At 28.9% G+C, this 27,801-nt stretch overlaps 1 protein-coding gene across 1 annotated transcript in view; it reads right to left on the reverse strand.

The window, feature by feature from the left end:
* LOC109605220 (cytochrome P450 4C1) overlaps positions 1-10,451 on the reverse strand; it is a 41,886-nt gene extending 31,435 nt beyond the window's left edge. Inside the window, exons 1-5 of the mRNA XM_020021788.2 lie at positions 10,411-10,451; positions 8,948-9,132; positions 8,782-8,888; positions 7,543-7,633; positions 7,292-7,477 (exon numbers count right to left, since the gene is read on the reverse strand). Coding sequence (XP_019877347.1) covers positions 7,292-7,477; positions 7,543-7,633; positions 8,782-8,888; positions 8,948-9,131 — 568 coding nt within the window. The 5' untranslated portion in view covers position 9,132; positions 10,411-10,451. The remainder of the gene's footprint in view (positions 1-7,291; positions 7,478-7,542; positions 7,634-8,781; positions 8,889-8,947; positions 9,133-10,410) is intronic.
* Between the last annotated feature and the right edge of the window lie 17,350 nt (positions 10,452-27,801).

Consider the following 27,801-nt stretch of genomic DNA (forward strand, 5'->3'; position numbering starts at 1 on the left):
AACTTTGAAAATCAAAATTTGCATGTTAAATGTCTTTAACGGTTTTAGTATCTTGATATATTTCAATCCATTTTCTATATATTATATTATCAAGCAAATAATATTTTAAGTAAAATAGATTAGTTTTCATTAAATCAACGAAATTTTGGTTTTGGGCTAAAACCCGTCACATTTTGTTTATAAGAAAAAAAATTATGATTGTGCCATGCTTTCAAATGGGCAACACTGTATAAGGATAAAACATAATATTTTTCTTAATTAATAATTTATTAAAATATTGGCAACTATCATAAATACAAGTAAAAATATTATATATTTTTATGAATTAGTAGAATATTTTTATTTATTTGACATTGATAAAATTGACCATTATAATACATTTATTAGAGACGTGTCGAGACCACTCATAAATATAAGCAAAAATAAATTTTTAATAACAAATTAGATATATTGTTTATTTGATGATAATAAAAGTATATTTTGAGACGAAAATTTGCACGACAGAAAAAATTGAACTTTAACTATAATATTTATATTGAACATAATTTATTTTAAAATTATAAAAGGATAATAAAACAATTAACATTAGATATTACTAAATAAATGTACAAAATTGTATGCATAATGTACTATTTATTGGGGTCGGTAAAACCCATAAAAATAGTGTAATTCTTTTTATATTTATAGTAAAATTCGTTATATTTTACTAAATAAATGAACAAAATTGTTGTTACGGTTTATTATTTATTTGTGTCGATAACTTCCATAAAAAAGTGTAAATTGATTTTTATGAACAAATGGAATATTTTAAATTTTGATTCTATTTGTGTTAATGCATTTTATCCATACTGAATTAAAATTAAATAATATATGAATAAATAATAATATTTAATTAAATTAATATTCTATTTAAATACATTAGTTTTTACCAAAAAAAAAGAAAAAAATTGTATTTATAAAATAGTTTACAGTCTACTAATGTGAAAAACTCTCATAAATACAAGTGAAAATAATTTTCTAATAACAAATGAAAAAAAAATTAAATTTTAATATCATAATATTTATAAATATATTTATTATAATAAAATTTATTTCAAAATAATATGTTAGATCTTGCTAAATTAATGAAGAAAATTGTCCTTATGGTATGATATTTATTTGTGTCGATAATTTTCATAAAAATAAGGGTAAATTGATTTTTATGGACAAATAAAATATTTTAAATTTTTAAATTTTATTTTCTTTATGTATTTTATCTATATCGAATATAATTTATTTAATTTATATTATATAAAAATTATATATAGAATAAAAAAGTAATATTTTACTTACTCTTTTACTTTAATATTCTATTTAAATATATTAGTTTTTAATAAATAAATGAAAATTATGTACTGTTTACAATTTGTTGGTGTCGGTTGCTCTCATAAATATAATTCAAAATAAATTTTAAAAATAAATAAATAAATGAGATATTTTTATTTGTTTAATGCTAAACAAGTTGATCTTTACAACAGAAATTGGCGTGACAAAAAAATTTTATTACGATGAACACAGTTTATTTAAAAATTTAAAAAATGTAATAAAAAAATTAATATTTTTGTTATATTAGATTTAACTAAATAATGAACAAAATTGTTCTTACTGTTTTCTATTTATTTGGGTTGCTAACCTCCATAAAAATAAATATAAATTGATGTTTATGAACAAAGGAATATTTTAAATTTCGATTTAAATATAAATAGATATGTTAATGCTTTTTATCCAAACCGGATAATTTATTTTAAAATTATATAATATAACAAACTTACTAAATTTTTACTAAATAAATGAAAAAAGTTTACTATTTACTTTTGTAAACAGCTGTAATAAAGATAAGTAAAAATAAATTTTTAATAACAAATAAAGTATTTTTATTTATTTGTGGGGAAGAAATTTTAAATTTTAAGATGATAATATTTATACTGCACATAATTTATTTTAAAATTCTAAAAGGATAATAAAACAATTAATATATTTAGTAAAACACGTCAGATTTTACTAGACAAAATAACAAAATTGTTGATATAATTTATTATTTATTTGTGTGATAACTAAGTAAATTAATTTTTATGAATAAATTGAGTATTTTACATTTAGATGTTTATTGTCTGACATTTTATCCCTTATCGAATACATCATAATTAGATTTATTTATCGTTTACCATTTATTGGTGTCGACAGTGATAAGTGAAAATTGATTTTTAAAAACAAACGTAGTATTTTTGATTATTTGTTGTTAACAAAATTGACTTTCGAGACGGAATCTGATATATTTATCATTTGATAATTATCAAATAATAAATATTACGATAATTATCAAGATTATTATCAATGATAATTATCGGTGGTCCTTGGATACTGAATGTAATTTATTTTTAAATTTGATAATAATAAATCACATAATATTTCTAGATAAATTTTTACTATATAGTTAGTATGTTCAAAAGTCTGATATGAAACACGGGCTTTGATAAACAATTTCAACGTATGGCGATATCAAGGAGATTTTATGTTACACATGTGTGCCATACATAAATATCTAAAATCCAATTTGTCAATATGAGCGGATTGTTGAGTATTTTTTGTTTGTCGGAAAAAAAAAACTGCAATCGAAAAAAGCCCATCAAACCCCTTGCAATATCGCTAACGCACAGTCTCCGTTTATGCGTGGCGGCGGTTCCGTCCGATATTTTTATGCACGTCGTAAATCCGGAGATTCTCGGGCTGTAAACGCGCCCCAAAGTGTCTAATATATAAAAATAAAACTAGCTTTAGCCGGGACATAAAAGCGAATTGAAATACCGACGCCGGAATAAGGAAAACACAATACTGGTTCTAATGAAAAAATTTAAATGCTAATGCCCAGTCCGCGACCGACTTCACATGTATTCCTAATTTCCTTCTTATCTCGCTCGTAAATTCTGGAATTAATTGCCGCATTAACTCGTTTCAAAAAGAAAGAAGGCTAAGTTACGCCGGACGGCAATTAAAGAACTGATTTCATGACCCCGGATCGTAACATATGCGGGGAACTTGGATTCCATTACGCTAATGACGCAAAAGATTTATCGATGCATGTTTATAGGTTTGGGCTTCGAAAAGAAAGGTAGTCACAAAAAATGAAATTGTATTGGCGAAAGCTTTTTCAAATTCCTTAATTTACACTAAGTATTCAAAGTAAAGTATCGTTTGGCATTTTTTGCCTCAAAAAAGGTCTTTAAAATAAATATATACAGTGATGGCCAGAGAAAAAGCATAAACTATAAAATCAAACATTTCGTAAGATATTTCATAAAAGGATTTAATTCAAACTTTGTCCAGTCAGAATAAAAAATATATTTTAATATTCTATACTTTTTTTTGCTTTTTTGTTACACATCTTATAAATTATAAAGTTATTACTTTAAACACATATATTTGGTTGGCCAAAGAAATAATATATTCAAACGTATTTACGTTTTGTGTATTTAACCATACTCTTAATAGTTAGAATTTATTCTTAGGAAGATTTATATTACTTTATTAAGTAAATTCACATTTAGTGGTAGAAGAAAGAAAGATTACTCTCCAGAGAAGAGGAAAATAATAATTAAGATGAAATGTCGGTCTGAATTTTGTTACATCGCTAAAAATTTATGATGCTTCCTAAAAATGGTATACAATACTTATTAACAAATATAAAACAACACACTTAATTGAAAATACAATAAGAAAAAGTCCTAACAAAAAACAACTTCTTTTATTGACAGACAAAAAGGAAAAATCAGTAAACGACATCCTTTCTTGTTCTCTAGGTAAATAAAAAATGAATTAATTGAGCCACACAATATCAGTGTGTCTAGTAAAACAATCAGACCTCAACTGAATAAATAAAACGTGCAATGATATACGAGTATTTCAGTAAAGAAACCATTGGTATCGAAAAAGAATATTCGGACAAGAAATACAAAAATTTTAATTATCCTCCATAATTTTGGCGAAGGGTTCTTTCGAGTGATGAATCCATGTTCAATAGAACAAGATCAGATGGTAATAAATACATTGATCGTCCTCCTATTAAAAGTTTGGATCCCATATCTATAACAAAAAGTTTGAAACACACAGGAAAAGTTTTGGTTTGGAGTTCCATTTCTTGGTATGGTGTAGAATCATTACAAAAAATTATTAATAAAATGGACCATTTCTTATATAGAGACATCATGAGAGATGTAATGGAACAATTTGCCAACGATAATTTACTAGTACTACTGCATCCAAAATTGTTCAAAGTTAGTTAAAAGATAAAAATGTTTAGATTCTCGATTGACCAGTGTAAAGCCCAGATCTAAATATGCCTCACTGTTTACAGGTTGTTATAAAGAGCGAAGGGTACAAAACAAAATATTAACAATAGTGTTTAAGTTATGTATAAATTATTTAACAAATTAATATTTTTCAATAGTGTGTTATTTCTGTGACCAGCATTTATTTTGTTTAAGATTTAATTTAAGCAGAAATTATTTTGATTTAGGTACAAAATTAATAATTAGAGGAAGGATATAGTATAGTTATTTTAAATAATGAAATTGTTCATCGTCTGATGAACATTGAACGGAAATGGTGGAAATCAGACAGGGCGAGATCCGGAGAATGCGCTGGTTTAGACAGAACTTCCCATTCGAACTACAAAAGCTTTCGCTTTACTGCCAAAACAACGTGAATGAGGACGAGCGTTGTCGCGGAGCGTGATAACTTTACGACGATTTCATGCGATTAATGGGCAATCTTGCATCAAATTCTTGCTCAAATACCGTAATTGCTTGTTATAACGGTGTGCACTAATAGTTTGATTTGGTTTCAACAACTGACAGTAGACTGTACCCTCCATACCTCACGAAAAACACGTTTTGTAATAGCTGTAAATGTCTGGTCGGAATTAGACGATAACATTTTTCAATTCGGAGTTTCAAAATAGATTTTTCATCTCCGGTTAATATTCGCCACAAAAAACTTCTTTTTCTTCGATTTCGATCAGTGAAATACATATGGTTAGCAATGATATTTTTTTCACTATTTACCCTAATTGTTACGACAGTTCTTTAATAATTTGAGCTGTGTTATCTATCAATAAATCTGATATATTCGAAACTTAATTTAATTTTTATTAAAATATAAAAAAAATCAAAATTATCAATCTGATAATGATTGTTTTATTAATGTTAATGAAATTCCAATTAAACATATGAAACAAAACATTATACGTTTTTAAAGAAGCCAGTCTACTCCATTTAGTTTATAATTGATTACAGTAGTGTTTGCAGAGGTATGATGGAAATTTGTTAGGATAATTATGCCTAGACGTAAATTAATTCAAGATTAGAGGGATAGAGCAATTGGAATGTTGGGATCTGGGGTCAATCAAATCTAAATCGCAAGGTAGACACAGTGTTATTTCTCGTTTGAATATCCGCAACAGAAGCTCATATTGCTCCAGTTACGGTACGAAGTTGCTTGGCAAATGCAGGTTTTTGTTCACGAAGATCATTTCGACGCTTGCATTTGACCCACGTCCATAGGCAACAACGATTAGAATGAGCAAGGTCTCATGTTCACTGGACGGAATAATGGAAATCTGTTTTTCGCAGATGAATTAGAATTGGACTGTACAATTGAGTTGGCATCTGGTCTAGACGAGAGTTCAAGAATTTTAACCATTTCAAGAGGATTCCATTATCATATGGGGATGAATTTGTCCGATATATGCAAGGCATATTGGTAATGGTATACTATCAAATTTTCAATCTGCTGTTGGCGAGAACTTGAATGATTTTGATTCACCTTCACCCGATATCACCTGACCTAAATCATATTGAGTATGCATGGAATATGCTAAAACGGCGGTTTTTAAACAATCAACCTTTCCCTAATACCCTTTCAGAGCTTCTAGTTATAATTTCACCCATTTGAATAACCTCTTAGGAGGAATGCAAAGGAGGTGTCAAGCAGTCATCGATGCTCATGGACATGCAATATACTAAATTTTATTTTTCAATGGACAAAATTATATCAATTTTTTACTTTTACTTTTCATTGATTTCTGTGAATTTAAATAGATTATTTACTAATGGTCTTTTGCTTATTATGATTATTTAATTTGTTGAAATGAATCATAAGACAAATGACTCAAAAGATTTATCGAAACACGTTTATCCGTTTGAGATTTGAAAAGAAAGTCATAAAAAATGAGTTTGTATTGGAGAAAGCTTTTTAAAATTCCTTAATTTACACAAGTATTCAAAGTAGAGTATCACCAGAAACTATTTGGAAATAATTTAGTAGTTATGGTCTTTTTGCCTTAAAAAAGTTTATAAAATTAATATATAATTTTATTATTTAAAAAATTGTGTACTTTTTTACTTTATGCTTTTCATTGCATTTGAATCGATCGAATTAACGGTATTTTGCTTATTATAATTATTTAATCATTTGTTGAAGTGAATCTGTAAGAAAAATTATATAGCGTTAGTAAAACCGACAGAAACAAGAAGAGACAGCAAAGACTCTACAATTAAATAAGTTAATCGTCAAATACAAAACCAAAATTGTGACAGGTTGATTAAAAATCATGGGGGAATACGTTTATAACCTAATTCGGCATAAAAAATTTACAAATTTAAATGAACTCAGTACATTAATTAAAGAAATTTCAAGAAATGTATTGTATATTCGAAAATTGGTCGAGTCTATGCTACGGAGATGGGCTAAAATTATATAATAAATAAGATATTATATAAAGTGTTAATGTCAAATTAACTAACACAGATTTAATCATTAAAAACCCCTTAATATAAAAGTTGCTATATTTAAGTCCAGCTCAATTTAGAAAATGAACATTTTATAGAATAAGAAAATCTTAGTTTTTAGAGTATAAAACAACATTGTAACTGTTCACATTAAATAAAAGAAAATATTTAATAATTATCACTTCAGTATAAAACTGATCAAAATTTAAAATTTCTAATTTATGTTAAATTTATTAAATCATGTATATTTTTACTAAATGATTTTTATTTTTCATGTTTTTTTTTTCGAGAACTTATTTTCTATTAATTTAGACATTTTTCAATATCCCTGATATTTAAAGATGAATTATTTTATGTGTATAGTGCAAAACACTGAATTCAATGTTATATTAGATTTAAGAATAGAATGTACTGTACCACTTGAATTTCTTAAATTCTCTTAGTTTAAATAAGTTGAAATCACTTACCGCATATAACGTCAAGCGCACAACGGGCCAAATAAGGCATAACATCAAAGTATTGTCCATCTGCCTTTTGGCTCAAAATTTCGACCAGTTTCTCGGACTTTTCGTAAAACACTTCCTGAAACGCATCGAGAATTGAAAAATGGAATGTGGGTGTGATGAGTTTCCTGTGCGTTTGCCAGTGATGTCCTACAAAAAAATAAATACGTTTAAAATATTTTAACATAACTATTCAATTCATTTGCCATTATTACCAGAGGAAGTCAATAGTCCTTGTCCCAACCATGGCACAATAAATCTATAATTGGGACCTTTCGTGATGTTCTGGCTGTTGTTTAGAATAACCTGCGATAAAAATCTACGTTCATAAAAAATCAAATTTTTTGCAATTTGGTACATATAAGGTGCTTAAAGCATCGGCATCGCATTTTAACGTTTTCATTCGTTTTGGAAGAAGCATAAAACTTTTGTTGGCCAATAGGCATTATTCAATATTATGCATCCACTTGTAATGCTTGCGATAGGAATTGCGAGAAGTTCGCGTAATTCTTAACAACGTGTTTCCTACATGGTTTTATTGTTGGTGATAAATTTTTGCTTCTCGTATACGTTATGCTCAAGCCGATTGTTTTCATAATGTCCGCTTTGTACGAAAAAAAACTAATAAAACAGAGAAAAGGTAGGGAATGTTAAAAAGACAACTCTGGAATTACTCTGATTTTAATTACACAACCTTTAGTTTATTATAATTATTTTTTGCTGTTTACATTTATATAAAATATAATATTTTCAGTAAAAAAGCTTATTTAGGATGGAATTTAACAATGTATTTACTTTAGCGAAAAAATGTTTTTGCAAATTCTGCATTTTTATAATATTCCTCTATAGTATTAATTTAATATTTGTTTAAAAATATAGTTATATTATTAAATATTAAATACACGTTAACATATATATATATATATATATATATATATATATATAAACAAAGATACATTATTTTTAAACAATAATATTAATTATAATGTCTAAGTTTTTTACTCTTGATAATATTTATTAGATTAAATAGGTAAAATCAATTTATATTACGTAAGATAGTTATATATACATTTATTTAATCTTAAATGTTAAAATATTAGATTAGATATCATAATTTAAGTATTTAAGTAATGTTATTGTCAAATTAAATTGTAAGAACTATTGATAAATTATTTTGGTCACTTTTTTATAAAAAAAATATGAGAAAAGATCCTCAAAAAAAGTAAAAAATGGTTCTTAAATATACATTAATTATGCATAATTACCACATAATTATATATTAAACATGATAATTATGTAATATTTTATTAAATAGTACGATTATTTAAGGTTATTTTATTTTAATGTACGGGAAATAAGGTAAAATAAATGTGCTACTAATATGTAATTTAAATGACGTAAAAATTATTTAAGAAAATTGTTTCGAAATTACATGTGTGGAGATAAAAACTTACCTCGACATGTTGCGGCTTCATAACGTGTACAGACGGAATGAATCCCATCCAAGTTCTAAAAATTGGTCCGTAAGTCTTGTTTCTGTAAGTGAAAGCCTTCCAAAAATCTAAATGAAACATTTTTTATTATGTATAATTTAGTTTCAATGTACGTGTATAAACATACTTTTTCTTCCAGCTTTTAGAAACGAATAGGTGGTGCCAATTAGCGGGTACCATTTCTCCCCTGGCAACACGTCAATTGCCTCGGCAATTTTTCTGCGATGTTCCAGTTTCTTGCTGATATCCTGCCATAGTTGTATTAAAATCAACGCGAGCACCGAACACAAGACTATAGTAACGATATCCATTCTGGAAAATTAATGTTTGGTGTGTTGCGTTAATTCACTGAAACGATCTGCGGTAAATATAAATGACACTTTTAAACTTTGATTGCAACGCACTTATTCAATGAGATAATTTTTTTAATAGTCTGGAAAAAACCTAGTAGGAAAATTTATTATCTTTTCCATTAGAAAGGGCGGAGTTAGAAAAAGCCTCATATATAAATCCCATTCAAAGAATTGTTTGGAGATTAAATATATTGCGAAGTATAAATGGGGCGTTCCAGACCAAATCGGACGGTTTGAAAAATTTATTTTTTGTGTCCACAATTTATTAATATTTTCTTGTACCTTCTACGTAATTTTTATTTGTATTGAAATTGTAGATAAAATTGAGCTTCTCATTTTTTTTGTTTAAAATTAAATATCTTTGAAAATGTATACTTTTTAAATGAATGAAAACATACTCATATTCATAATTATTATTATTTTTTTCTAAACATCATAATTGGAAACAATTTCTGTTACTAAATGTTTTTAATATTTTTAACCTAAAATAATTAATTTTTAAACATAAACTTTTATTAAATTTTATTATGGTAATAAAAGATATTATATGTAAATTTAATTTATAATCTTGTATATTTAAAAAACATTTATTAACATAATTAATTAATTTCTGGCACATATGATATTGTTTAGTTAATTTAATTAATATCTTTTAAAATACCTTTTTTGTCATTTTCGTTAGCTAATTAAGAAATTATAATTAATAATTATTCATCTTTTTGTTGTATATTTGATATATTTGATAAATACAAAAATTTCCTTTTAGATGACTAAATGGTTACTATTATACAATATACTAATTGCCATAATATGGTTATTGTCACACACCAAATGATTTCGTTAATTTAGTTTACATCTTTTAAAATTTAATAATTTATTCTTACTGTTTATTTGTTAAAATAATAAAAAAACAATAAAAATAGTTAATAATAGTTAACTTTATCATATTTGTTACAACAATATACACATTGTCACGTACCAAATTATATTGAGTTAATTTAGTTTCCATTTTTTAAAATATATAATTATTTATTAATTTTTATTACCTAATTAGTATTAATGATAAATAACACGATAAATTTATGAATGTTTAAAGTATTAAATTAGAAATAGAAAATACAAAATTAATAATTTATTCTTACTGCTTAAATGTTAAAAATAAAAAAAATAAAATTAGCTGTTTAATTAAATTGGCATAAATTAAAAAAAATGCTGTGATTTTTATTCCTAAACTTACTTTGACTGGAACTCCCGCACCTTGCCACTATTGGACACACATCAAAACTATTTTGATTAGCAGCAACTTACAATTTTGTCATTAACTTTATCATATTTGTTATCGTATATCTTAAGTGTATCTTATTCTACATGCAAAAATGACATTGTCCCCAGATGTCGATATCAATGATTAATCAAGACGTCTTGGTAATTATGAGGAATTAAAATTTAATGTTTTTTAATACTCAAACATTAAAAATCACGCTAGTGTCATTAGTTTATAGAATGTTCATGGAAATCGAAAATGTAACGGTTTTTTTAGTTACTCATTAATTTTTGAAATATTAGCAAAAAGTAATATTTATGCAAATTTGAGACTATATATTGGCTATGCAAATTTATTTTATTATTTTTTTAATTGTATGAGGAAATTAGATGTGCTGAAGATAAAGTTAGCGTGAATAATAATTATGCAGCTTCTATGACTGGTCTCTTAAACGTCAAAAGACAGATTAGGGCGAAAAATCTATCCGAATGTTCTCAGCACATCTCTCAAACAAGGACAAACTTGGGAGAAATCCGAACGGATGCGAACCTTACTCGAGGGTGTTCTTTGTGAAACGTGACCACCTACCTCCTGGAATAATATCATTATCAAATGTGAAGTACAGATAATTTAATAATATATTAAACGGACACTTGTGATAATTTGACACCTGCATCTACTTATATATAAATAATTATATTCAATTGCAGGTACTATACAAATATTGAAAACGTGTTTTCTAATAATAGCACATTCGGATACCACTGAAGGGATTGATTAGAATATATTCATAAGAATGTTTTTTTATACATGTTTATGCAAATTTACTATTTATAATAGGCAAAAAACATTTTAACAAATACTCAGTATTTACAAATACACTTTCGAAATAAACATTTTCAATTATTTGTGGAATATTTATCAAAAATTTTGATTAAACTTGAGTGATTGCTAAACAAACTGATAACAACTATTCTAGACCTTATATTATGGTTAGGATGCAGGTATTCATCATAAGATGTTGAAGAAGTATTTTTACTTAATCTTTGGAACCTTCAGTCACACTTCATATCGCATTCTGTCAATTCCCAGCAAAATTCCTATCATTTCGTACACTTGTATTGTCGTTGTGCAGAAACTAAGAAAGTTCCAGTAAATTTCCAATCAAACAACATCAATCAATGACATTCTCGCGTGAAATTGTTCAAGGACCGGAGTAGTCCAGTTTCGGACCACCAAAACATTTCACGCTGACAATCGAATTATTACATTTTCCACACTGTTCTACTGACAATCTGAAAAATGGACATGTTTTTTAGTCGACATTCTCTTTTCCAACATTCAATTCCGTTCAGGGTTGGTTTAAAACAACGTGTGACGTTTCTATCATTGGATTAACTTTCAGTAAACATCGGTCGTTGAATAAATTGTAGATGTCTGATTCCGATAGTCTCGTGATGAAATAATATACTTGTATGTCACCATGGACGTACGTTTAAGGATTTATTTAACTGTTAGTATATTTAATGTTTATCTGAATCACATTAAAGTAAAAAATATTTGTTAAATTTAAAATTTAAATTATCCAAAAATAATTTCAATAGCATAGATAAGATAAAGTGGTCAATATCATCTTGAGGTGCTTGAAGCTGTTATGTATGCAAGTGCTCCCTTACACATTTGTACTTCTTTGAAGCATGTTATACACATATTCTCGAAGTCTGGTGATTGTGCAGGTCATGGTAAAACCTTGTTGGTCATTCAATTTGTCACAAAACTGGCGACATGTGGGCCTGCATTGTGGTACTTAGGATGAATATTCCCTATAGCATCAGTAAATAGAAGGAGAACTGCAGAATGTTGTTTAAATCGGTCAATTTTATTGCCAATAATGTTACCATACTTAACCATTATTTTACCATATTTATTTGTATATGTATAAAATTCCTGAATGTTCTATATCCAGATCCCCTTCAAACTCTCGTTTAATGGGAAGCTGGACGAGAACAAAATCGAGATTCGTTGGTGAATAAAACTGTCGCCAATTCATTTCAACCCAGTTTTAAAAATCTTCATGAACTTCTAATCTTGCTCCGCGGTTTCCTCTAGGAGATTGTTGATAACTCCGTTATCAACTCTGTAAGAAAAGGTTATGTTTTATACTGAATTGCTGTTGTATAATGTCCAGGATTTGGAAGCTGTTCAGCATCCTTTATGTGAAAGAGGCAGACGTCCTCTTTCTATCGTTATTTTTTTCAAATTTTTTAAGGCAAATTTGATGCCCTTATTATAGATCGAATATCAAAATGCAATTTTTAATACTTTTTGTTGGAAAAACGTAGTAACCTAATATTCTCGAAAGAAAAATTCTTTGTTCTTTTGTGGAGATAAAACGTACTGTCAACTACAATTTTTAAAAAATGTACTTTGCTACGATCCGCCAAAGTTTATTAACAACAATTAAATTTAAAAAAAAAAAAATAGTAAGAACTTAGACTAAGCTTGGTAAAAATGGCATTTATTAATTCAGTAATAATTTTACCTCAGAGAACGAATCGTTATTATGAATTACAAAATAACATATATGAAACTCACAAAATACAAATTTTGGTTGAATAAAACATAGTATTAAAGATTTACCGTTAAAACCTATATCCCTGGAAAAGAAAAATATATATAATGTCATAATAAAACATTTTTTCTTAATTTTTAATTTTGTGTAAATTCATAAATAATAAATTGCTAGGTTTTTCCTCTCTTCCACAACCGACTAATGTCTCTTTGAGCAACATTAAACCTCTCAGCTATCTCAATTTGCCTTAAATTTCTTTGAAACTGTTCTACAGGTTGATTCATTTCTTCCAAAGTTCGAAGACGTTTTGCTATTGAAAGCTCAATAATTTTGATATAATAGACATTTAACGGTTGGGTAGAATAAAATAAATCGAAGTAAATAATAAATGTTTGAATAGCTTGTACGTACAATTTTATAAAGCAAGGAAAAGTTTTTTACACATAACCTCACAAATAATACTTGAAAGGTTAAAAATTATATTATTCACAATGAAAGTAAATTTAAATGGATTTATACAAAATAACCATAGACTTTTCTTGTGTGTATTATACTTTAATACATAATAAGATTTCCTGAAATCTTTTAGTAGATTTGCATGTGAACTTGTTTACTTTCAAGAATGTGACAAAACTGGCTTGAAGTGTTTTAAGAAAATCGGCAATGTAAACGAAAGTTTAAATTACACGGTGGATTAACAGTACACTATATAATGCGTAAGCCCTCAACATGAATGAGTAAAATTCGTGTCAATTTACGTCTCCTCAAAGAGTCTTGCGTCATTAATCTGGCATAAATGATGTGTATTCATTTACTTGTGATAAATGAATATTTTACAGAATATCCATTTATTAATTCACATAATTTTCTGGATGTTTCATTACTATTTCTGACTGTAGATTTTCCTAATTTATTTTTATGCTATAGAGCATATTTTCTTTAGAATATTGAACGAAATCTCCAGACTTTCTTTTTTGGGCACAGTTAGAAGCAAAGGTGTAAAGAACAGCTTTAATGACTAAATTAAAAACATTTTTGGAAAAATTCAAAATTAATTATACAAAGTTAGAGTAATGGCTTTATTACATAATGTTGTATAGTTTCGCGGAAACCGCATACTTCCACATGGGTTTCAGCGAGCTTGGTTGTTCAACACATAGAGAGGCGAATACTCCGGGAATTACGTAGCTGCGATAATTATGCATAATGAAAGTTTAGTCTGATCTTCCTGTCAGCCCAATTACTTTATCATGGACAAGAAATTTGAATACGTAGGTACATAAATTAATTTATTAGATGAATAATATTTAGTTACCTAGTTTAGTAACACTTGCCGTATTTCATAAAGTTTGTGTGTAAACAGTCTTGTTTTTATTGATTATATTAATGTAATTATTCCGTCAAATTTAACAAGCCGTTAACTTGCATTAGAGAAGGTTCATAAAAAAATAATTAATAGTAATCGTAATAATAATAAAATTATGTCAGTGCTCAAATTGATGTAAGTAATTAACTTTCACTAAAAATTTCGAGTTTTAAAACTTTTATATGAAAGTTTCGAAGTCAATTCTAATTCAATATTATAAATTAATATTCAAATTATTCGAATGCATATTCATCTATTTAAGCATTTAAGGATTCGACTATTCATATTCAATTCGTAAAATTGCAATTTATGGTTTATTTAATGTACGTTCAACCATGACAAGAGGATCTAACTTTATGTAGCATTTTTTTATGAAAATAATATTACTTTTGTACATTCAAAAATACAAATATTTTTTAAAATAATGTTTGTTCATATGATTAAAATTGGTTAACAAGATGTCTGGGTCTGGCTTCTGCATTATTAAATTTGTTGCTCCTGTTGTATGCTAGAAAATAAGAAAAAAGAAACATTTTTTTCTATTCAAATTTTGTTTTTGTAGAAAACTCTTGCAATATTTTGAATTTTCAAGAGAAATAACACATTTTTTTTATAATTCTATTTTTAATTACGATTAACAATTTTTTTTTAATTCAAGAATTCTGATACACAATAGTTTATTTCTCTTATGTTTGTAAGGTCTTTCCCATATTAAATCCCAAATGTAATCTGTAATTATATTCTCGTTGTAGTGTCTTTGGTAACGTTGTCACATCACATCTTGCTGAAAACGATTTGCTTGTTTCTCTGAGGAGGGATCCAGGTTGTCTTATCACAGGAAGTTTCTGGGATATACTGCAGCTCATAATTTATCGTGATTTCGGATTTCGAGGCTTCATAATCTTCGCAAAACTTTAAATTTGTTGCCAAAGGAAATTTTTTTCTTCTTACTTTAATAAATTCATCGCGAATAAAACAGAGTGAATCAATATCCTGTTTACACAGTCTTGATGCCATTTTCTAACTTAGTAATATACAAAAGCAGTTGTTACAGCTGTGATAGACAAGTAAACACTCATTACTGTGCCTTTCACAAATAATATAATATTTGCTATCGGGTTGATCAAAGTGTTAAGTATCATCTGTCACTCATAAAATCAAACAATCAGACTTATCGACGTAAATCGGACAAAAGTAAACTTTAAAAGCAGCTAAAAATGAAAATTGTTGACTTGCATAAATACGCTGTGCTTCTTTGGAAGTTGATAATTTGAATTATTTTAAAAATCGGAATACCACTGGCATTATTATATTGTAACAAAATATTTTATATTTATTTATAAATTTTATTAAATAATGTAAAACAACATACAATAATGCAGCAACAATATAAATAATATTACCAAATTCTTTGAGAAATTAATAAAACAAAATTAATTAAAATTAAAAAAAGAAAACAAATTACCTTACATTTTTCCAATAATTACTTGTCGACCTCTCCTTGTTCTACAAAAAGCTTCCTGCTACCTTGGCATGTTTAAAATTAGTGATCAGCCATTCTTCTAGCATTAGCAGGCTTCTTCAATTTTGAGGCTGCTGATGTCCAGTATAAATTTGTCTTTGAAGAAGGTCCTATACTTGTTTAATTGAATTGTAGTCAAATTTATAAACCTCCCAAGGTGAGGTCGGGCACTGTAAATTACAAAAATGAAATCTGGTCCAAATTCTTATGCAAATGGAATAATAATTGGTTGTGGGTGTTTCTAAAGAAATTCCATTTCACACTCCAAAAGCAAAAGTTGAAATTATGTTTTGCTTATGACCTATCCCACTACGTTCAAGTCGTGTCCAAATACGGTCATCCGAATAAAATGTGTGCAAATCCACAAAATGGGTATTTTGCTAATAATAATATAATTAATGAAAATATTTAATAACTGTCCACAGTGTACTTCTGCACGAATTAATGTTAAATATTAAATAAACATAATCTACAATATAGATTGTGTATATTTAAAAAAATTTTATTTCTACGAGTTTGTTTCACAGCGTGGGACCATGAAAGTGTGCATAATCAGTGTCGTAAAAATAAAAAATAATGTACAAAATTTCGCTGCATAAAATTAAAATTAACAATTATATCTTCACCTATCATAATACTAATGAAAAAAAAAAAAAAAATAACTGAATCTTGAAAAAAGGGAAAATCCTAAAAACCTGCGACTGTTAGAACAGAAATCACAAGATGCGTCAGTATCTGAAATATTAAGTAGCGTTATAAAGTTTATGCAGAGTTTTATTACGCTTTCGGGAGATATTCAGCTTTCCATTACACAACAACACTTGTTAAAGGAGGTCGTTACGTTTAAATATTCCACCGTTTTATTAAAATTTACTTTGCCCCCCGGCTACTTTGCAATGCGGCCAACAGTTTTTTCCTCAATTATTCACAATGCCCTCGTTATTAAAATGGTTCCTTGTCGTGTTTAGAAAATTTCGCGAACAATATCTAATCGAAACTTCTTCGCAAGCATACTTATGGACGTGATTATAATCCAATTTTCTATGGGGCATTAGATTGTAGACGGGAATTGAAACACCGCCGGTAATTAGCGGGAACGTGGGGGATGTGACGAAAGCAGGTTCGAATGTCGCAGGAGCGGCAGCGGGAACCGGGTTAAATTATGTACAATATTCGAAACTAATTTCGCCAATGCAATTGTATCTCACGGTTTTGAACCGAGCTTTGAATATTATTATATCACGAGATTAATTACTTTCACGAGAACGGTTTCCAACTTAACTACAGAACCAACAGATAGTTGCAGCCGCATTAAAATACGACAATGGTACGGCGGTCTTTAACCCTCGGCGAGGTGAAGGGGTGTCTGGTAATTTCGTCGACATTGTGATGATTCCTGAGCCGGTGCGCTACTTCATTAGTTAGTGTCTGTGTACAGTTCGAGGATATAAGAAAAACCTCAATGCGGCTGAAGTTGTTGATGGAACGTCTTTTTGTACTGTCACTGCTAATTAATTACATGGAACAAATATTTGCCAGAACACTAAAATTCAATCATTTTATAGGAAGTTTATAAATTTATCAAAGTTGCACAGACACAGCGTCATTTTTTGTATTGCAACTCACTTTTCGAGTACACATTGCAGAAAGCAATTAGTTTAAAGTTACGTCTCATCACAATATTAAATAAAAAATATCTCAAAATTAAAGTATATATTCATCTACTCAAAACCAAAGAACTTTAGAAAGAAACCATATTTATTAAACCAATTTCATTTTATAAATTTTATTATTTAGATATTGAACACATTATGTTTTATTTGATTAATTTGGTAAATACATTTTTATGCCACATTTAAACTTTTTTATCAAGCTATTATTATTATATTATTTGATTTTTTCCAACAATGCTATTTAAATGTCTTTTTTCTATGAAGTAATTTTTATGGTACCATAATGGGATTATTATAAAATAAATTCTTGAAAATAAAATTATAAAAATCATAGTGATTAAGTTCTGTTTATGTTTATTACTAAAAAATATTATTAGATAACCGCAATAGTAAATTACGATTTTGTTAGTATATTTGATTTTGTTGGTTTACTTGAATAAATATTTACATTATAAATTAACATTTTTGTAGTACTTTATATGTATTATTTGAAAATATTGTTCACTATGTTATTCGGGTTATAAGTGCTATAATCCATGTAAATTTGCTTTGAATTCAAAAATAAGCTTAAATCAACAAAAGCAGCAAAATGGTTTCGTTATTTGAGACAATACTGCAAAAGACGAAGTTACATATTTTTAGTTTTGCCGGTTTAAAGTTGAATACATTGAATATGAACAACATCAAAGTGGTTTTGGAATTTTTATTAACGAAGAAATCTCGTGCAACATATTTATAAATAGGGCAGACATTAAATTGTCATGAAGGCTTAATACAATTAATTTCATTAAAAATGGTGTTCGACATTAAATTAAGTGAGGATAACACAACTACACAGTCTTGTCAATGGATTTAGATTGAAGCCTTGTATACCTGGAGAAATGGAAAATCCCAAAGAAAGATTTTGAATATGAGGTGAAACGTTCAACGCAACTGTCCTCTCAAATTAACCATGTTCATGAAATACTTACTCAGTGACGAACTTTTTTAGTCGATAGAAAAGGTGTTCTGCTTCTTAATGACAACGAAAAATCACAAGATGCCTTAGAAATTTAAAGAAAGCTTTAAAATGTTAAATAGGAAGTCCGACCTCACCTATCCGACCTATTATGTTTGTCTTAGTCCAATTTTTTAAGTATTAAACCGTTTAATTTTGAAGAGGCTGATCTTTTTTCAGTTCTAATCTTTTTTTCAGGTTTTGTAAAAAATTGTTGATTACTTTTCCTGTACCTAATATAAATATGGTTATTTTAAATTTGGTTTTATTTTTTATAATTTATTTAATTAAATAGTGATAGATACAATATTGGTTTTCAATATTGTTTTTCCAAAACAAATAAAAACATAAATGATATTTAATTGGAACAAATTTCTTTTTCATTAAATTGTGATGGCCTAAATTTATTTTAAGTTAGGAATAAAATCAATGTTTATTTAAATACAGTTTAAATTTTTGTGACGCTCGTTCTGCCACTCCATCGATGTAGATACAAACTAAATTGCTTCTATATTCTAGAATATTTTACATTTGAAATATCAATAAAAATATTCAATAATTCAACACGTTGTTAACCCCATTTCTAGGATACATCATAAATATTTAATGTTTTGTGGAATTAATCAGGGTGGGATGCAAGACGGAAACTTACTGTTACTTTTTTAATTTATTACATTTTTATGGCATTTTTATAGTCAAAAAATCATTTGATGGGTCATTGAGTATCGTATCTTTAAAAATATGGTACGTATATAAGTTTTACACAAAATACTGCAGAACTAAAAGTTAAATTCTTTTAACGAATTTATTATTTCTAATCAACTAAGCTATGAAAACGAGTTTCAACTTAAAGTATTAAATGTTACAAATAGATTAACTTTTAGAGGTAGAAGTCTATTAGTTTAATTCTGATATATTATGTATAGAAATAGTGCCTAAGTCACTATTCTAAGATTTCTTGACACTGTTCTATGATAATTAGAACAAATGAATTTAGTAAAAAATGAGAATTGTTCATGTGCAATAAGAAAATTTACTAATTACCTATTTTGAAGGAAGATAATTTCTTTACTTTATCAGTTTTACTAATTTTTTATTATAAAATATTATAATAGATTAAAATTTAGTTATAAATAAAAAAGTTATGGATTTATGAAGGTTTGCTCCACCCTATTTTTTACAACCACCGGAATAATGCCATCTTGGAGCTCTAATTGGCAACAGTCGGTAACAGATTTTGTTGAGTCTTTTCGGCCCAATGTAAAAGAATGAAAGGAATTGTAACACTTATGTCTTTGGTGTCGGAATTAAATATGGAAAATTATTATTACCAACAAAACGTAAACATCTTTTGTTGTGGTACTTGCAGCGTCTCATTGATATGGTTAAAATTTTTATCATTTACCTTTTTACAAAAATGTCCAGTCTCAGAAAAGAAGTACTGGGTTAGGCTTCAATTTGACCAAAAATAAATGGTTGTAGACAAGCTATACAAGCTGGATGTGTCTGTTACTATTGCTGGTGTAGGAGCCCGGTTAGAAGTTGACACTTTAGATGATGAGGGCTTGGAAAATAATAACCAAGCGATAATTGAAGACGATGGAGATCCGATAGTGATGAATAAGGAACTGATTTACCTTTATCAAAGCTGAGGGATATATTGGCAATGCTAATTGTGCTAATTCTTAGTCCTTTAAGTGTAATTGATAAAACATTTTAGACACCTAGTTATAAAGTTAACCTCAGAGATCATTCCATTTCGTCTCTAATGAGCTTAAGACGCTTCATTTGGTTGCTATCGCATATTCACATAAACGATAACTCTACTATGCCCGATCAGTGACTGAATTTGTCACTGTCATTTGGCTGTCTTGTTTTTAGGGTTACAACACCAAGTAACATGATAAATCAGTCTACCAAAGAGTGTTCAGAAGTAGATTCGTGACGACTTGGTGGTGGTACCATCTCCTATGTTTAAAAATCAGAGTGCATATTGAGAAAAGAAGTTACTTTTATGTTAAATATACTAATCTGACTGAACTATATGAATTTTATTTTACTGACACAAAATTATAACCATGAATGTTATAAATGATGTTACTGAGCGATATAGAAAAAAACATTTGTCATGAGTAATTACAAATATGCTTCCATCTTAAACTAATTCATTGTTTGAAGAAATTAGTTAAAACAAAGCCGCCATTAAATTTCCCGCATTTGTATTTATGCATCACTTTAAATAATGTTTCGCTTACAGATACTGATTTGTGTTAATTAACAACAATACGCGAGAACATGTACATGTGTGTTCCTTAATTAAGAATATAAATTTACCGAAACGCTTTTAATTGTAAATTAAATCCCGATGCAATTAGCAGTCAGAAATGTGTGTATTTTTCAATAAGACCGCGAAAAGAAGTTGTTATTGTAACTGAATTGGCCTTAATTTACAGAAGTTTTTTTTTAATTGGTAATTGAATCAGCATGTTTCTTTGCCATCCGGGAATTTAATTAAAACTTTCCTATTAGAATCGTAATATTCGATTGCGGAAATTATGTTCACACAGAAACTTGTAATTAAATTAATTAATCTATTCCCGATAGTTTTATTGTAAACGTGGGTTAAATATTCTGAGAAAATCGTCTATTATATTCGATTTTTCTAGTCTGTACTTCAATAGATTGCGATATGGTTCATTCAATAAAATAGGAGGCCTTTGGAAGCGGTGCATTCAAATAGCAAATACTTTTACAATAACAAACAATACACAAGGATATTTCTATTTACATTCTAGTCTTTTTGTCTTTTGTAAATTTTCGTAGTAACAATTTCTGTAGTCAGGTGTTCGCTATTTACTTTTTCTCTTTTTATTAAAGAGGTTATTTGAATATCAATGTTTGTATTAATAAATTTTAAGGTTTATTGGATTATTTATTCAAGAGTCAAAGACTTTTGTACTTCAATTGTTACAGGATCTCTCATAACTTGGGACGATTGGACTGCCTTCTTTCTATCACCTCATATTCAACCGGTCTAGGTCAATAACAATAAGTCTGGGTAATAAGCAGTATGAGGTAAAGATTTATTAGGCTGAAGCTGGCCGTCTGGGAGCTCTGGCACAGAAGCTGTGGTTACTGACTGGGAACAAGGACCTGCTTTCTAAATAATTTCTTCTCATATTTGAACCATATGACGTTCTACAGAATATATTGGATTGCATCAGATACAACAATTGGTTGACCTACTGCCTTATATTAAGTAAATGACACACCACTTGTGTACATATGGTGGCCTCTAAAAGCTACATCTTGGTTGTCCGGAGCCTCTGGTACCTTCTCGCATTTCTGTAGACTATGCAGTACTTGACCACAGTAGATGTAGACTGATTAACTCTTCTACCAATTTCTCTAATGAAACGATGTCTTACACAAGATTTTCTAGAACATTGGCAAAATACTTTTTTAACAAATGCAGGTGTGAAATTATTAAATTTCAAAAGTTAGGAACATTTGAGAAAAGTTTTCTGTTATCTCGTAATAAAAATATAAAAAATAAAATGTATTGCGTAAATATACACGACACAATAAATTTAACATGAATCAGTAATTTTTAATTTTCAAATTTATACATATATAAAATTTCGTACATTGTATGTCCTCCATGGTCATCGATAACTATTTGACACATCTTGCACCCACCGTTTTATCAATTTTTAATGCTCGATTGAATTTAGGTCAGGTGACCTCGGTGGAAGCGTTTCGAGCTGTTCGAGCACAAATCCTGAACGATGAGGATGAGTATTGTCGTGAACAATAAACATGTTCTCGCCAATAGCATTTTGAAAATTTGGTCCCCGTGTTTTTAAAAATGTACAATTCATTACGGCAGTTATAACAAATTCCTCCTCAAACTATAATGGAACCCCCATGAAATAGTAAAATTCTTGAATACTTCAACGATTTCATGAAATACTTCGCCTGAACCAGAAGCACACTCGGCAGTCATTATTGTACACCCCAATTAAACTTCCATTTGTGAAAAGTATAGATTTTCATTCTTCCGTTCAGTGAATGTGAGACCTTGCCCATTCCAGTCGTTGTTATTTGTGGTCGTGGGTCAAATAGAAGCGTAGCAATGATCTTCGTTAACGAAGGTCAGTAGGGCCTACTGACTCTAAATCGTAAATATCGATATTATTTTTCTATAGTGTTTCTTGATCTTTCTGAAGTAAAGTCTGAAGTTTGATAGAACTGAGTAGACAAACGAGGAATAACATTTTGTACTACATTTAGTCTAGCAGCTATTTCGATCTCATTGATCTCAGATTCCAACATTCCAATCGCCTTACTCCTTTATACTGGAATTAATTTACATCTAGGTATAATTATTCGAACAAATACCCGTGCAAACATTACTGAAATCAATTATAAATTAAATGCCTATTGTATTGACTTCTTTAAAAACCCATATTGTTTTTTTCTTTATTTTTTTATGTTTAAATAAATAAAATAATCATTGATTACAGTACAATTAAAATAGACTTTAATTCATAAAAGTTTAATAACTAATTTTCGAGCATGACTTTATTAGCGGATGACCACTTTGATTGTATGAAACCAATTGTACGGCAATATCAATTGTGAATTTATTTGATACATTTTTTATATTTGTTTAATAAAATGATTTCATAATATACTCTTTTTTGTGCTTCAAAATGACAAATGTTTAATTTGTTAATACATTTTTAGTTTGTGTAATTTCTTAAATTAGTTTAGATGAATAGTGTTTCATCATATAAAATGCCGACAAAAAATAGGAAATATTGAATATTCATGACCTTAATTGAATACTTTTGAAATTTTTCTTGTTTAATATAAAACGTATTTATATGGCGAGTGTTCCAAGCCTACTACTTTTCAAATATATGCTGTGTATTTACCACACTATAGAAAAATTCAAAACAATTTCTTATTAATGGTAAATGATTTAAACATTTTAGTTATTTTACATTATTTAAGTAAGTAGTACCAATAGGGCACTTGGTATGATTCAAGTGGTAAGTACCAAGTCGAAGTTGCAATACTGATGAGAACATCACAAACTGTGACGAGCAGACTTGTAAGGAGACAAAGAGAAACGCATGGTGTTCGTAGAAGACCTGAACAGGATAGACCAAGGTGGGACATCATAATATCGGCCACCTTGATACTTCGCCGATTCCACATCGCCACTTGAAGAGTTGAAGATTATCTGCTAGAACCACTAGAAGTCGACTTCAAGCCGGTTTAATGTCTATAAGGCCGCTAGGAAGAGTACTCCTCACTGGTCATTACCGGCAAGACGCGAGAGTGGCAATATTGGGTGTTCGAATGGAACGCCATGCTGTATTCTGATGAGACCAGATATAGTCTGTATAACAATTCGAGACGAATTGGGATGTGGAGGTCAAGAAATTTTTCAAGGCATCGTGGATTTCTCTAAGAAGTTCTCGCTTTTAGAAGATTCTCGATAATGGTTTGGCGTGACGTTGCTCTAGGTCGCCAAACGCCATTGCACATTTGTGACGGCAACATGAACAATAAAATGTACAGAAGAATCATCATCACAAATATTGTCAACTCCATTTCCGAAGATGTGGGGAACTTCTTTTGTCATCGATGTCATCCCATCGAACACGTGTGAAATATTGTTCAAAAGATGTTAGACGCTCATGAACCGGCTCCTACCATACTTCTGCCTTACCACAAATCTGGGACAATATAATATTTCTCAAGATATGATTGACAATTGGTTATGGAACATGCCTCATCGTATTCAAGCTGTTGTGGAAGCTAGAGGTGGCTCTACAAGATATTGAACAGTTTTTCAAAATCTTTCATTTTGCTATTAAATTTATTTTAATTTTTTGTTAGATAAAAGTCGATGCATTACTGGGTTATATTTTATTTGTGTAAAAATCAACCTACGTACTTAATAAACATTTGAAAATTTTTAAACATTCCTCCTTTTAACTGAACTTTAATAGTACTTGCTACATTTGTTAAAGTTTTATAAGTAATCAGTTTTTTGTATCAATCATATTAAAGTAATTCTTTCAAAGTATTTAGCAAGTTTTTTTCTATTTGGAGACGCCCAAAAGAGATTGTTGTTGTCATAACAGCATATTATTTTTATGTATGTCACTTTACCAAAAAATACCTTAAAATTACCTCGAATATGTTACGTTTCTATTTTATTGGCATTGCTGTTCCACTCTCCCATACCGCCGCACAAAGATGGTATGTGACTAATAGAATGCACATTGTGGCAATAAAGCAGTGATCAAAGAAATATTTTAACCACTTGTTATATACAAAAAAAAAAATCACTAAACAAGCGGGCTTCCGGGTGCGTGTTTTACGATTGTAGAGATGATACGGTCCACCAGGCCGGTGACACAGACGATTCGTCCTTTGGAATACCGGGCCTGGCTCTCCACTCGAAATCCTGCTCACAATCCCGGAATTATTAGATTTGCTTGTCGGTTCGTGCGCCATGAAATCCTTAAAACGCGAGGGAAGGATAAACCGCCCGGTAAATTTATAAAGTTTAATACGTTTTATATTGCAGGATTTGTGGAGTTTTTTTTTTTTGGAGGGGAGAGGTTGGGAATTTTGTCGTGATTAATTCAATTGGTTCGAACATCGATGCGTAGAATTATGAAATAATCTTAGAATTTGGATGTTGTTAGTGTTATTACAATGTAGGCGTTTTGGGGGCGATGGGGGGTTCGGCGTGTGCGAGGGATTTTTTATTCGTTCAAATATGGATCAGCAAACCGATTTGTATGTGCAATATACGATATGGGGTATTTGGGGAAATTTTATACAAATTTTTGTTGCGATTAATTCAATTAAACAACGATCCATGAATTTATAAAATAATCCCCCTGGAAAATAGACATTACATTATTAATAGTTTATTTTATGCTAACATAAGTCGATTAAACGGGACGCAAATAATTTATCGTGTGTTTTGTTAACGAAATTTTCATTAAACGAATGCACGCAAGCTTATTTAAAATATATTTGCAAATTATTTGTGTGTTTTATGAATAGTTTATGGCGTGGTGATTAATTGTAATGTGAAACTACATCAACGTAGGTAATGAACGATTTCCTGTGACGATTATTACTCATAATTTATCGAGTTCAGTGCCATTAATAAATACTATGTAATTTGTGCATTGTTTTATATTTTATTGCGAAATGGAATAATATGCAAAACTGATTCCGTTAATAATAAAACCTTCTACACATGTTATTAAAATGTTCTGATATACCGACTACATTTTTATTTGCGTAGGCAACAAAGTTGATATCGTGCCCGCGGGAGAACGTTTATTTCCCATCCCCTTTATTATTCTTATGCAGATACGGAAACACGTTCCAGAAGGCACAATTTTTATTTTTCATGTGTATTCAATATGACGATGTGTGTTATTACATCGCTGACGGAAATTAAAAGTATGCTCCAGAACCAGCATATGCCACAATGTTGCTCGCTGCGTTCGTTTCAGGTGTTACATTTCTATGTGCACGTTTTTTTCTATTATCGGTTGAATTAATTTCGACAGACTGTTACGGGTTTTGTTCGTTTTTGATGCTTCAATTCATAATTGAAATTTTCCTGAGCTTTAATTACAGAAAAATAATAAGAGATTGTGTAGAGTGTTCATTGTGGACCCCCCAAATAATATCTGATACGGTAACAACAATTTTCTCAGAATGTGTCTCTTATTATTTTAAATTTTAATTAATAATTAAAAATGTGATAGAAACTTTAAAGTATCAAATCAAATTAACAAATCTAATGAGGGAAGAGATAACAAGTTTTGTTATCATTTATTCTTCCTTCTGTTTCATCTAATGTAGTTGATGGTACTATGTTTGATATTTATAATGTAGACCACTGATATCTTGGTTAACTTCTTCATTTATTCGTTCCAAAGAGATTATTAAAAATAATTTCTCCAAAATATTTTACTTCAACTATTTGGCTTTCTAGTAGTCATTGACTGTGTCCCATCTTGTTTACATCATGTAACATTCACTGAATTTTTTGTAGTTCTTTTGGTTGGATTAATGAAAAAAAAAACAGTAAAAACAGTAACAATACCTTCTCGTTTCTAGTGATTATATTTAAGTAATAATTTCGACCCTAGTGTTGCTAAATAATTCACCTGTAGTCTTAGTTGGTAAAATATTGGGTATTATATAATATAATTAAAAATACGTATTATTTCAAGTTGGGAAATAAATTATTTTCAATTATTGTAACACAAACAATTTTTATCTGGTTTTTTGTTGTTTCAACAATATACCGCAATACAAAATGTCGGTGAATTGCGTGAACGGATCACAACGGCTGTCTATAAACTGCGTCTACGGATACAGCAGCAAAAGGAACGTTGGAACTAGTGCAACGAAATTGGATAAGACGGCCCTAAGTTTGCTTGCAGGTCAATGGAGAAAACTTTGAACAGCTTTTGTAGAGTAAGGTTTGTAACAAACTTTAAAATTTTTATCTCGTTTTCTGTTGAACTTTTATTAGAATTTTTTTTAAGAAATCGACTCATTATCTGGTTAAAAAATTGAGTTTTGAAACACGCTGTATATAAGTTAAAATTTCGACTGTTTCTAAATTTTTCACCTCTAGTCCTAGTTGGTAAAATATTGAGTAATATTTGACATAATGAAATAAAAATATATCTAATTAGTTCAAGTTGTGTAAATTAACAAATTTTAGAATGTAGAGACAACAAGTTTTGGTTTTCAAGCTCATCTGTTTTTATTTATTCCTCCTTATATCATGTTGAATGTAGTTAATGATGATATCATAATGTTTGATATTTATTTGCTCATTCTAAAGGGAAACTTGAATAGTTTGCTTTCGTCGATCAACTACCTGATAATCTTCTAACACTTTTTGAAATGTATCTTTTTTGTAAATATAGTCTATTTTGTTCACAGAACAGAAGATACATTGGATTTTTTTGTCATTCGTTTGATTTAATTATCGACATAAAAACAGTAAATTCAACAGCAAGTATGTTTAACTTCTAATTTTGAATCTAGTTCGTCACAATAAGACCGTCACGCTGACCATTAATGGTAAAGCAGTCGAAGTCAGCGTGGATAAAGTTAAGCCAACCTACATCTCTCCTAATGATGATTCTCAACCGTCATTTTCAT

The sequence above is a fragment of the Aethina tumida genome, chromosome 1 (genome assembly GCF_024364675.1).
Source record: "Aethina tumida isolate Nest 87 chromosome 1, icAetTumi1.1, whole genome shotgun sequence".
Taxonomy (NCBI): Eukaryota; Metazoa; Arthropoda; class Insecta; order Coleoptera; family Nitidulidae; genus Aethina; species Aethina tumida.